General features: G+C 50.3%; 2 protein-coding genes across 4 annotated transcripts in view; one reads left to right on the top strand and one right to left on the bottom strand.

Moving 5' to 3' along the window:
* Positions 1-12803, bottom strand: part of LOC139986947 (uncharacterized) — a 127123-nt gene that overhangs the window by 67111 nt on the left and 47209 nt on the right. The gene's annotated exons all lie outside the window — the stretch shown is intronic.
* The window catches only part of LOC139986958 (uncharacterized), a 50176-nt gene continuing 45026 nt past the window's right edge, over positions 7654-12803 (top strand). For 2 of the 3 annotated variants that reach the window (XM_072002740.1, XM_072002737.1), the window contains exon 1: positions 7654-8576. In XM_072002740.1, coding sequence (XP_071858841.1) covers positions 8474-8576 — 103 coding nt within the window. In that variant the 5' untranslated portion in view covers positions 7654-8473. Of the gene's footprint in view, positions 8577-8625; positions 11154-11228; positions 11461-12803 lie in introns of those variants that run through there. The other variant, XM_072002739.1, reaches the window with a different exon arrangement.

The following is a 12803-nucleotide window of genomic DNA, read 5'->3' as shown; positions in this document are numbered from 1 at the left end:
GAAGGAGAAATGAAGAAAAAGAGGAAAGAAAGAATGACGAAAAGAGAAAAAAATCAGGCAGAAAGAACGGAGAGAAATCACGAATATTTAGCGAGGTTGGGCCGAGGCAGAATTTTCTGCCGCATTAAATATTACTCGACGTTAGCGCGCGCTCATAATTTTCCTTCGTTTCGTCGTACGAGCGTATCTTTCGTGCGGCATGGCGCATAACGAATCTTCTATGCTGGCCGTTCGGCCGCAAGTTTCGCGGCTGCGAAACGCCTTCTTCCTTCCTCTTCTACTTCTTCTTCTTCCTCTACTTCCTCTCCTTCTTTCTCATCTTCCGTCCCCTTCCTACCTCCCTTTTTTCCACTTTGGACAACCGGCGCAACTATACTCCTTTTCACTACTACTACACGCTCTAAATTCGGTTTCAAGGGGCAAGCAAAAGAGTTCCCGGTTTGCTGGCTCGTTCGTGCAGTAAAAAAACTCGCGGAACGGAGCCTAAACGAAACGATCCGGACTAAAAGATACACGTGGCCAGACGAGCGACACATACAGGCGAATCAGAGTAACCTAACCTAACCTAAGCAGCTAGGCTTGCTCCTCGACCGGGTACTTTCAATTTTGGACGTCCCTTCGCCGAGTGACCCAAAAACCAGCGAAGATTATCCTTCTCGTCCGGTGAAATCTCGCTCTTGCATTAACTCATTAAGGACCAACGTTACGTTAACACAGTTTCGTTGGCAAATTTTTTTCCAGTCAATTTACACTGTGGTTACCAGGGGCAATCCCAGAGATTTGTCTAATAACTTTTTCATCCTTATTTTTTACAATTATTTTTTTGCCTCCTTAATTTAGGCAGTGGATTTTTGTGAAGTATCCGTTACACTTTAGCAAAAACAATACGTGGTAGTATGTACTTGTTTAATTTCTAGATCGCGGCCGAGAAATAGACTTATTTTAGAAGAAACAAAACAATATGTACCCAAATTACGTAATTTACGTTCTTCGAACACGTTTGGCTTATACACGCAGCTTTTATGTATGTATCAAGAATCAGAGACGGTGGGCTTGAAGACACGTTCGACTACTGCGATTCGATGAAAAGAAGAGGAACAAAACATAAGATTTTCGTCTTTCGAAACCCCGTTTGGTCGCCTTTGAAAAAACGAACACCAGAAATCTTATTTGTGAGCAAGCATCGAGCGAGTGGCGATTTAAAGCGAGATGATTGTGCCGCGTAGGCGAATGATTTAATTAGTTTGATTCATTGCAGCGCGCGCGATTGTCCCGCGAAAAAACACGGTACTCGGGCAAGGACGGGTTTTAATTTAGTAGCCGTGTTTCACGCGCAATCATTTCCGCGATAATATCGCGCAACATTGTAACCTGGCGCGATTAATACCTGAGACATCAACGTACACCTTTCCGGAACGTTATTACCGGGAATCGTCGTTTCATGGACGATAATTATAGCTGTGCACACCGGTACCATTTGTTCGTAATAACTTCTTATGCAGTATCATTGTCCACGGTGTGCCACGTGGTCGTTGCAATAAAGTTGGTCGTAGTTTCCTCGGAATTGCTTTCACGGTTTCGGCCCACGGTCTGGCAGTGATTTCGACAAAAGTGAAACCAACGAGACCACCGGGTTCTTTGTTTCTTGGATTTCCCTCGGAATCAGTCGCGAAGTCCCGCTAATAGCCACTTTCCCTTCTACAATTCACGAGCATCTTGCGCCGTTCCAACGTGTAAGAAAGAGAAAGAGAGAAAATCTTACGATTTCTCGTTTCCCTGGCAGTTCCTTAAAGTCAAGTCCTCGTGGCCCTGAACCATTCTCGTACAAAGGCAATGGCAGCCGCGACGTTGGCCGGATGTCAATGAGCCGCCTAATTTCGCACGGCGATGGAACACGCGACCCACCCACGCGTTGCTTCTTCGTATCGATGATTGATACCTCGTACCGTCGTAAAGTATTCAAAGGTCTGTTCGATAAAACTAAAACAGACGGAAAGCGTCGTGCGACGAGCGATAAGATAGACGAACGCGTAGCGAACCCCTGTGACGAGAAGAGGGACATACGTGCAAGATGCACGAAAGGGGGGAAGAGGAGCGGGAAGAGGGGAAAAAGGAAGAAAAGGGGAGAGATGAGAAAAAAAATCACGAGGCCAAATTCGGCCAATGCACATTTCGCGCGAAATAACTTGCTCGCCGTCCGATTCATCCCACTCCGCTAGAGCAACCCTCACCACCATCGTGGCGTTGGCTCGCACAACCCTGACGTCCCTCACCCCTCCGCCCCCAAGCATCGCCACCACCGCCGCCGCCACCACCATCGTCTACTCTACCCCACTTTCGTGCCTCCTCCAATGTATTCCTGGCGTTTCGCACTGCAAGGTCAACAAACTTCTCCCCGATAAAAAATAAATGAAACGCAGGACTGTTTGAAATTGTAACAGTGGCAACCGAGGGAGATTGCTCCCGATACTTTAAAGAGGCACCGTTCCTTCCGTCGTCCTTTCCTACGAGCCACGACAGCTTGTCATCTTCTTCTACGCTCCTCTTCCCTTCTTTCCTCTTTTTTTCCGCTCTCTTTTTCCCTCCGCTTTTCTCTCCTTGCGTCTTCTTCTACTTTTCGCTCGAACCGTCTTTTTGTCATCGGTTAAGGCGATTGTCCGGAGCCGCAGACTTTTCGTCGCAGAGTAAGACGAACGAATATTACTTACCCGCCACTTGGTGAAGATCGATGTGCGATTTCTCGAAAAATCGTACGATCCCACTAATAGACGATGCTCTGGCGTGTTACCGCGATGTATATCGAGACACTCTGGCAGACGGTGATGCAAACGCGTTATGTTTGTTCGCGAAGGAACGACGAATTCCGACGAGTCGTTCGACTTTTCCGCGAGGCCGTTGAAATTTCGTTCGCAGTGGATTCCGCGGATCATGCACAGACGCACCGGCGACGAAATCCTTTGCCGCCGGTATGCAAACGTGTATTCACGTACACGCGTACACGCGTGTAAGTGGCGTGGATCGGGAAACACGATGGATGTTTATGACGCGGCTACGAGCCGTTGCCCCTTCTTTTATCTCGTAATAAGCGCGACTGCTTAATTACCAATAATCGAATACGTCGATTGCCGGAGAAATTCGTTCCGCCGCGGCAAGAAAACCGTCGTTTCAGTCGTAAATAGCGTACCGAGGTAAAAGTCGGGTGGCTCGTTAATGGGAAACGGTGTACTTCCAAGAAGCGCCGACATAGCTGAGGGAGAACATAGTCGATCGAGAATAACGACGGAACGATGATTCTTTGGATGGCCGACGTTAAATAAGTCGTTACAATTTGTCACTAGTTCACGCGTAATTAGATAATTTAGAGATTCTAAAGTAAACATGTACATGGTAGAGGATTGTACTTCCCTAACTGAGAATGATTAGATGTTTGGTAAAAGTAACCTTGCGCTATGAAAATTACCAAGAGATTTAAGTACGACCTGGGTTAATTTTTATTCAAAATTAACGAGTATGTCTACCTGGCTCACGGATATAAACGTAAACGCGTCTGAGTCTAATTAACTCTATTCTATTGCAAAACATTCTCCTCCTCTTCCGTCTCAACTACAGAGTCTAAAGAGCCAACAACAATTATTCAAGGATCACCATAATTTCGTTCGCTAGCATGAAATTTTCATCGAGCACGATCAACCTTCACGATCGGATGCCTCGGTTCTACGAGTATCCTCGTATCCACGTAAGAATTGCGTGGCTACAGGAAAAACGCGATTAAAGCATCAGAAAAATCGGCCGTTTCCGCGAAATGCTGGGCCCGAAACAAGCAAGAAAGAAAGAAACTCGGAGGTACTAGGAGGGCAACCGCGTAATCTCGCGATTACACGTTATTTTAATCCTCTCCTGGCCGATGCTCATGGACGCGTCACCGCGTTGCGCAGAGCGGCGCTGCGGCGGCGGCGGATGTCGTAAAATTACGGCGGACGGCGCGTTAAAATCGAAAGATTCCGAACTGTTGGCCGCGGTCGTACAACACTGTTGGAAAATTATAACTCGTCACGCGAACCGCTAGCCGAGGCGCGTACGGCGCGGCGACGCTCTAACGCGTGCTCTTTCTAGAGCGGATTTAACGGGGCATGCCGGAGGACCCGGCTAGAACAAAAAGTGAATGGTAATACGCGACCAAGGATGCCATAATGGAGCCGACGACCAATACGACCGCTCCCCGTGGTCTACTTTTTGCCAACACCGTATGGTTTCTCGATCCCGACTTTTCAACTGTGTTCGTCCTTCTTCCTCTCTCGCGTTTAGATAGGATCTTTCAATTCTCTCCATAAATCGAAATTGATCGACGATTTTTTCAAAAGGGTGACTGTTACGCCCGAACGTAACGAGGAACAAACGACAGACAGGCGGAAGTAAAGGGCGAAAATCGTGCGAAAGCCGGAAAATCGATCCGCAGAGAAAAATCATGGTATCCCGATGATTAGCCGGCGCTAGGCGTTAACGTTGCTCGGAGCAGGTTTGGCGGGGCCGCGGCGAGTAAGCGAGAGGGTAAGCGAGCGTGCGAGTGCGCGCGAGCATGTAGCTGCGAGTGAGCGAGCGGCCGAGGCGAGTGTGCGATGAAGAGAGCGAGGTATAGTCGGACGAGAGTGGAACGGAGAAAGAGAAGCGGGTCCCGGCAAACAAGAAGCGAGCCGCAATGCATTCGCTCTACTCGCTAGATATAAATACGCGACAGAGGGCAAGGAACCAACCACGCCTGCACCGACAGCTACTGCCTAACGACACGGACACGCACACGCAGTCGCTCATTGTGATAAAGCAGAAGAAGGAGCAGAGAGAGGGAGAAAGACCTGCAAACAGGGGGAGTAGAAAGGGGAGAGGGGTATGGTGAAAGAGAAAGAAAGCGAAAGAGTGGGAAAAAGTGGGAGACGGAGAGAGAAAGAGAGAGGTGTAGGCTGCTCCGAGGCTGCGTTCGTTCGTTCATGCGCCCATCCGCGCGCTCGAAGTTGGGACGAATGTGGCCGGTCGAGTCTCTAGAAGACGCGGCCAAATATTGCATCCTCGGATAAATATAGGCGGACACGGGTGCACAGGCCGTGGCTGCCTCGCTGTGCTGCTAACGCACACTTTTCTTCTCGGTTGCACGGCTGTCTTTGGGACGGCACGCAGCCATCTAGCCACCGACGGCATTCCTCCTGCGGGCTCCTCTTTCCATGTGCGAGAGCGATCGTTAAATTCGTTTCGTGGCCGAGAACTTCGGCCGGCACGTTGCCCCGTTGCCTCTCCATTCTTCTTCTTCTCGCTTTCTGCGCTCTTTTTCCATCCTCTAGCCTCTAGCCGTCTCTTTTTTTGCTCTTCCTTCTGCTTACTCTGCCCCGACCAAAGGAAATATCGCCAGGGTGAGATAGACTCTTTCGAGAGTTTAGGATACACGCGTATTGCAGGACGGTTGGACGCGGACGAATCAAGGGGGTGAATTTCATCGGAGGTCTACGAAAGTTTCTAGACCGGAGAGTGGCGCGCGATTTCTGCTCCTCAGACAAGTCCGCAATTCGTACGAATCGCGGCGTTATCACATCGCCGTTACTGCGCCTGATAATTCGCAATCGGGTCAGCACAACGGTGCATTGTGAATAACCGTGAGTATCACGACGATACTATGTGGTCTTTCGATATCTATTCCAACTTTGTCTTAATCACGAAGAAATCATTCTAACCCTTCGAAATATTCGTTCGCGCGAATTAGATGATCGATGAAAAGAAATAGTCTACGCCAACCGGCCTCTGCTCGAAATGCATCTCCTCGAGATAACGACGTAACCAAAGCAAAACGTTTTCTTTGTGGCGGAGCAGTGGACGCAACTCTGCATCGGAGCAAAGCGCAGCAGCCGTCGCTTTGTTTTCGCAGCAGGCATAACCTTCGGACGGGCGGCGGGCGCGAGCGTGTCGCGGCTGGTGCACGTGGCTACAACACGGCCAGACATAGTCAGTGAAAATCATCGTGCGCGGACATTGGGTGGCGGGAAACGTGCGTGATACCATGGGGGGAGGGGTGGGCCACGGAGGGAGGCCCTAATCAAGCTAGCGCGTGAAACCTAACCTAACGTAGCGTCAGTTCGGGGGAAGGAGGGAGACGGCCCCCGTGTCGCCCCCGCGGTGAGGCGAGGCGAGGCGGCGGCCAGAGACAGAGCAGACAGAGAGAAGAGACGGTTATCGCGGAAGTTCGGCAATTATAGGTGCCGAGTCGCGTTTTTTTTCCACGACTGATATTGATTTGGGAGAGGCAGTTCGTATTCGTGGCACGAGCATACCTTGTGACTCGCACAGGCGGCCGGCAGCGCGATGCATCACGGCGCACCGCGCATCGAGGGGTACATGAGCCACAGGGAGTGAGAGACGAACGAGGGGAGGCAGAGAGCGAGGGGGAGGAAAGGCGACTGGAGGAACCCCCACTCTTCACGCTCCTCTCCGCCGAAACATCCCCCACCATGCAACTCCAACCTTCCCTTCCAACACGGTATCAAACCCCTTCCATGCTCATGCAACGGACATAACTTCCTCGCTACTCCAACTCCTCTCGGTTCTCTCGTTTCCTCCTGCGATTCGTTCGTTCTATCCATCTCTTTCTGATCCGCGATGTGTCCTCTCCTCTGTGTCTCGTTCTCCTCCGGCGCGGTCACCGCCGCCGCCACCACTGCCACTGCCACCGCCGCCACCACCACCACCACCGCCACCGCCACCACCACCACTACCATCACTGCCGTCACCACCACCCTCAGTCCTCTCCGCCAGGGGCGAGCTCTGAGTTTCGCCGCCCTTGGACTCCATCGCCGATTTCTAGGCCGATCTCGTACGATCGGTACCGGGGGAAAGGTGGATTTATACCGGAGAACGAGAAAACGAACGTTCTCCGCTGGCGGTTCCGCTCAATGAGAAGAAAGTTAGTTTCATTTTGTACATTCTTTTTTTCTCCAACGGGAATTTTAATGAATTTCAAGTAACGCGAATAGATCGACGATTAAGTTCTTTCCACGCGGGATATCTGCTTACGCGAGTGGGTAATTTTCGAAAATTACTTGGAACCGGTCCTCCCCGTGGCCGTAGTTGGATCACGAGCCAGAAGGGAACCGTGATACACACCAGGACTCGGACCAATCTGTAATTGACTCACGAACAAAGTATAAATTCGCTACCATCCAATTAACGACAAAATCAAGAGAGGAACTCGTTGACCGGCAATCGTCTGCATGCGAGGCCGTTCGGAAATTTTGCCCGTCACGCTACCCCAATTTGCCCGTACCGGTTGCAAGCCACCCGGAGGACCAAAGTGGAGACCAAAGGGGACACGGAGAACAAGGGAGAGATATCTAGGGGTTCTCCCTACTCGGCTTTCTCTTTCTCTTTCTCTTTATCGAAGGTGGCGTGTGTATACGTGGAAGAAGGAAGAATCGTCGGGTTTAACGCGCGCGGACGGAACCGGAGCCGCGTGAATCCGCCCCTGCCGCCATCACCACTGGTTCGACGCCGGCACCTTCTCCGCTCGTCCTCTCCCGACGACGGTGTCTACCATCCCAAAGCCGAACCAGTCCAGAAATCCCCACTCCGGGAGCGCGCACCGCGGCGACGGAAGTGTGGCAACGCTGCAGCTCGCCAGTGTCTCGGTCTTGGCGAGTTACTCGGGGGGGCTCAGGCCGAGTCTACCGAGTTTGTGTCTACCGGCGCGGGTAACCCGAAAGCGAGTGTGCCGAGGATCAAAGTCGCGGGCCTCTAGCCGGCATGCGAGACCGTCTCGCTGCTTGAAGGCCGTAACCGGGAAAAACGTGATCGAAAGGGAGGACCGGTCGAGGAGGAGAGAAAAAGGGACAAAGGAAAAGAGAACCGAAGAAAGGGAAAAACGAAAAGAACGAGAGAAAAGAAAAAACGAAAGAACGGAGGAAAGAGAAAAAGGAAGGAAAAATTAACAGTTGCGTTTTTTTTTCTGGCTCCTGGTACCGGGAAGTTTTTTTCACGGCCGCGACCATCGGGAACCGATCTCGTGTCACAACGGAGGGATCGCGACGTGGTAGAGAAAAAGAACGACAGAGGAGACGGAAGAAGAGAAAAGAAAGGAAAAAACGACAGGAACGAGAGCCACAGACGGGACACACGTTTCGCGCGTTTGTCGTTCGTCACGTCACATCTTGCCCGCCGTGATCACGCGAACGTGCGCGCTTCGAATCTACATTACGTTCTATACGACACCTAACCACCTACGTGCACGCGTCTGTACGTACGCGGGACGGACACGCGCGTGTATACGTGTACGTGAATATCGTCCGCATAAAAGACGTGGAAGGAGGAACAGAGGGAAAAGAAAAAAGAAAAAGATATATATTTATATATACATATATATATACACATATATATATACATTACGTGTATATATATATATACGTACACGGTGACAAAACGCGTGACGAAAAAAACAGTGTAAATGGCGCTCTCCGCACAGAACCAGTCGACGTCGTACGTGAACTTATATTACTCGATCGTCCAACGTGCGGCGACACGCTACTTTAAGGAATATTACAACTCCGGTGAGTACCAGCAACCACGATCGTGTGTCATCTACGGATACTATTATTCTACGAATCGAAATCGTCGCCGCTGTCCCTCCCCCACCCTTTCAGCCCCGGCCCCAAAAAAATAATCGATCACGGTCGTTTTATTTAACTACGACCACGTATCATTCCCGTGAACAAAAAATCACACGCATCGAATCGTTTGGCCACCTGTGCGTCGTCCACGTTTTGCCAAAACTACGTCATCGCGAGCGCGCGCTGTATACGCGCGGTTTCGAATTTTCCCGCCCTCCCTCCTACCCTCGCTCAGGCTCACTGCAACACGCTTGCACGATCTACACCTACACGTACCTCTACACCCGCGTACACCATCATACACGCGTTTTCCATCTCTGTCCGAACCTCGCGCCAACTTGCTGTCCTCTCCCTCCTGATCCCACCGACTCCCCCATACAATGTATACACACGCGTGCACACACGAAACATCGCGGCGTGTACACACGGGACAAAGACAGAGACTACCGTGCCGGCACCTACTAACGGATAAGTGCTCTTCCAACACCGATTAAAACACGCCGCCGGCTAGACACGTGCCCGCTTCTAAACTCGTGTGTGCTCCTATAGTAATAGTACTGCGATAGCTGAGATCGAGAGAGAACGAACGAGAACGTTAGCGCGCTGCCGAACGACCCACGTTTCCCCGGTGTGCAAAAATCGCGTCGACGTTGGTCATCTTCGTGGAGAACAGTGTTCCGAAAACGAAAAAGAAAAGAGAAAAATACGAACGGTATTAGAACACGAAAGGGATGGCACAGTCGGGGAATCGTGAAGAAACCTCGGCGAACGGTACGATCTCTTCCGAAGAGAAAAGAAAAAAAGATAAAAGGAAGAATAGAATGGAGAAACCAGGGGGGAGGGGAAATTAAAAAAGGAAAAGAAAAAAAGAAAGAAACGGGAGAACCGTGAAGAATCTCGGTATCCGTCGGTGTGATCGTGTCCGCTTGGACGATTTGCAAAACCCGAGAAAGGAAAAAGTGTGTGAGAGAAAGAGTGCGAGGAGAGAAGGGGGAGGGGGGAAATCGGGAGGAAGAGCAAGCGAGAGGCGTAGGGAAGTTGGTAGGGAGATAGAGATGGAAAGAAAGAGACGAAACGTGTGCGAGCGAAAGAGTTAGAGATCGCGGCATAAGAGCGAGCGAGGAAGAGAGAGCGTGCTGATCCGCAAAATACGGTCTCGTTACACTATCGTCGGTGTTGGGTCATCTAATCGCCTCTGAAATTATCGTCTCGCCAGTACAGAGTGACGAAACACGCTCTCTCCGGGAGCAATCAGTTTTCGAGGGTACTGGTTTCGTGGTGCTTGGACGATCTCGAGCCGCGCGGTGCAGAGTCCTTCGGATGCTGATCGTTCTGATCGTGGTTTGTTACCGAGAGTCCGTGTTCCGTTTCGTTTTCGTGTGTCACGTTGATCGTCGTCCCTTTGGTGTATACACACACATACGCGCGCGCACACATACATACATACACCCACACACCCCCACACACACACACACACATATACACGCGGACTCGTTGTCTGGCCCGACCGATCGCTACCGGGCCTGGTCAAGGTGAACATTGCTGACGGGAGGAGAGAAATTGCGCGATGATCGCGGTGCTCGTGACCGAGAGAGAACGGCCCTCGTGAGATCTCAGCCAACGATGATCGTACGAGATTCGCGACCGTGGTGCCCGTGAGACGGTTCCGAACGTCTCATTCTACTTAAACGTTCTCTCGTGCGTTTTCTTGTGTATACGCGGTAGAGTCGCAATGTTCAACGTGATCGAATGCCGGTCGACGTCGATATGTTTGGTCGTGCGGGTGTTTGGATCGGTTCGTTTGCATCGACTGCACGATACGTGAACGAAATCAGTGATCAGTTGTTCATCGAACGCTGCCGGTCGATCGTGTGCGAGCGAACAACGCTCGTGGAAATGGACGATCCTCGTAGTACGTTGAGAAAGAGAGTTCTGTTTCATCGCGGTTGTTCGAGTGTTCTTGTCGCTGTTCGATTGAACGACGCCGACGACGAGGAAGCGCGCTCCACGTCGTTTGAATATCGTGTTGCGCTTACGCTACCTCGGGTCTCGTGTTCGCGTTAAATGTCCAACCGGGAGTTTCCAGCTTGTATTTCGTAGCGATGAACGTTTCGAAGCGAGGCATTGTACTCGGTGATCTTGTGGATCGTTTCGTCTTTGGGATGTACGCGCAAAGTTTCCTACCGTCTAAAATCTGACTTTCGTGCGGAGATACTTGTTCCAGCGAGTATTAATCGTCTACTTAACTCCGCCGGTGTCGATCATTGGACATTTAATGTTTTCAAGGAGACGAGGATAGTGCGTGGTGCAACTGACTGCAAGAAACAACATTCTCGAAACAACCTTTTCGATAAAACCTTCTCGTGACCGGTAATTCTCTTCGTTCGCTCCCTCCATTCGATCTATGAAGCGTCGAATTGTAATCTAGTTTCGCGAAAAAAAAAAAAAATACAACGAAGAGGCAGAGAAAAAAAATACGAACGAACGAAGAGAGAGAGAGAGAGAGAGAAAGAAAAGGTGGGAGAAAGAGAGAGAGAGAGAGAGAGAGAAAGCTATCGAGCGTGGCATGAGCGAACGTTATCTCTGCTGTAGGTTTATCGCGATATTCCTCTTTGGCGTCGTCATCGAAACAGGATCATTTTCGCCGGTTGACATGACGAGGATATCGCCATCGGTTGGTGATCCCGGATCGTTATTGGACAGTATAAAGTCAATCGCGGCGAATAACACGATTGGTTCTCGTTTAACTCCGCTAGCCCGGCTCCCCGACTTGGACCAGCAGGACTACACATGATCGGTCTGTGGAACTTTGCTTATTTCAGAGGTACTTGTCCCACGTTCAACTTTTCAATCGACGCGAATATAATCCTGTTATCCTTCCTTTCCCCCCTCGCGTCGTCTTCTTTTATATTCGATCGACTTTAAACCAGCTGCGCACAGTAGAAACTTATCGAACTCGCGTCCGACTTGTGCTCCCATTTGCATACAATTATTAAACGCGCGATAAAACACGCAGCCGAACGGGCTTCGTCGATGTTACGATTTGAGATCCGCGAAATTGCATAAAATTCTATTAGCTAACAATTGAAATCCATCGAATCGAAACAAGTATTTTCTGCCCCTTCCGATTTCCTGAAGACGAAAAAAAGAAAGAAAAAGAGAGAAAACGAATCGGTGATTCGGTATTCATCACAATTCGCGGCAACGACAATCAGAGCCGCGCGTGTATATTTGGAGAATAAACGTCAACGGGTTTATCGTGTGACTTCTGACGATAAGAGGAGCGAGCGAGCGTTGCTCCGTATCAACGGGAACGTAAGAATCGACGCTGCGTGTTTGCGTGCAGAAAATCAACGATCGCCTCACGATGGCAGGCTGATCCAGTGTCTCGTTGTGAAACCACTTTTCTCGACTTTTCTCCCTTCAATGATTTCCCAAATCCGACGAAATTTCGGAAACGATCGTCCGAGGCCAACTGCTTCGGTATGAATCCTTGATTTGTCTGGTAGCAGAGCGAGTGGTGCCAAAAACGCGATTGTCTCTATCGTTGCTACGATCTCGTTTAACCTTGCCAGTGTTGGACTTGCAAGTAACAGACGACAGCGAAAGAACAAGCTGGTTGTAGTTGGTGCTGGTGTTAGTGTGTCTTGGTGTTTTCGTTTCGCCTAACGATTCCGATAAGCCAGCTGTTATTCAGGTACAGGCGACGGACTCCGAAGTGTGGCGCGCGTTAAAAGAACGCGCGTGGATGCCGCGCGATAGAGGTGGAAAGGAAGGAAAAGGGGGTTCGATCGAACGGAATAAAGTTAGTTCGGCGTCTCGTGTACATCGCTGCCGCCGTCTTGCCGAGAGGCGACGAAACGAAACGCGGGATAGCGTGAAAGAAAAAGGTGTCGTGGAATCCTTTCTACCGTGCACAGCCTTTCACCGATGAGGACTCTTGGTATTCGTTCGAGCTATTCGAAAATTTATCACCACTGTAAATATCGCGCTCGCTCGAAAAGGGAAAAAAAGATATCGATAGACGTACGTATAAAGCTATATATGTACATGCTTCTATGAATTCGTTTTACGCGCGACTCCAAGATAAATTCGGAATCGAAGGTAGTAAAATCGAGATTCGTCGATTCCTCGTCGAAAGAGAGTCGGCGGCTCCCTCCCGCGCGC

Source organism: Bombus fervidus, chromosome 4 (genome assembly GCF_041682495.2).
Source record: "Bombus fervidus isolate BK054 chromosome 4, iyBomFerv1, whole genome shotgun sequence".
NCBI lineage: Eukaryota > Metazoa > Arthropoda > Insecta > Hymenoptera > Apidae > Bombus > Bombus fervidus.
This window is presented reverse-complemented; position numbering and strand designations above follow the sequence as displayed.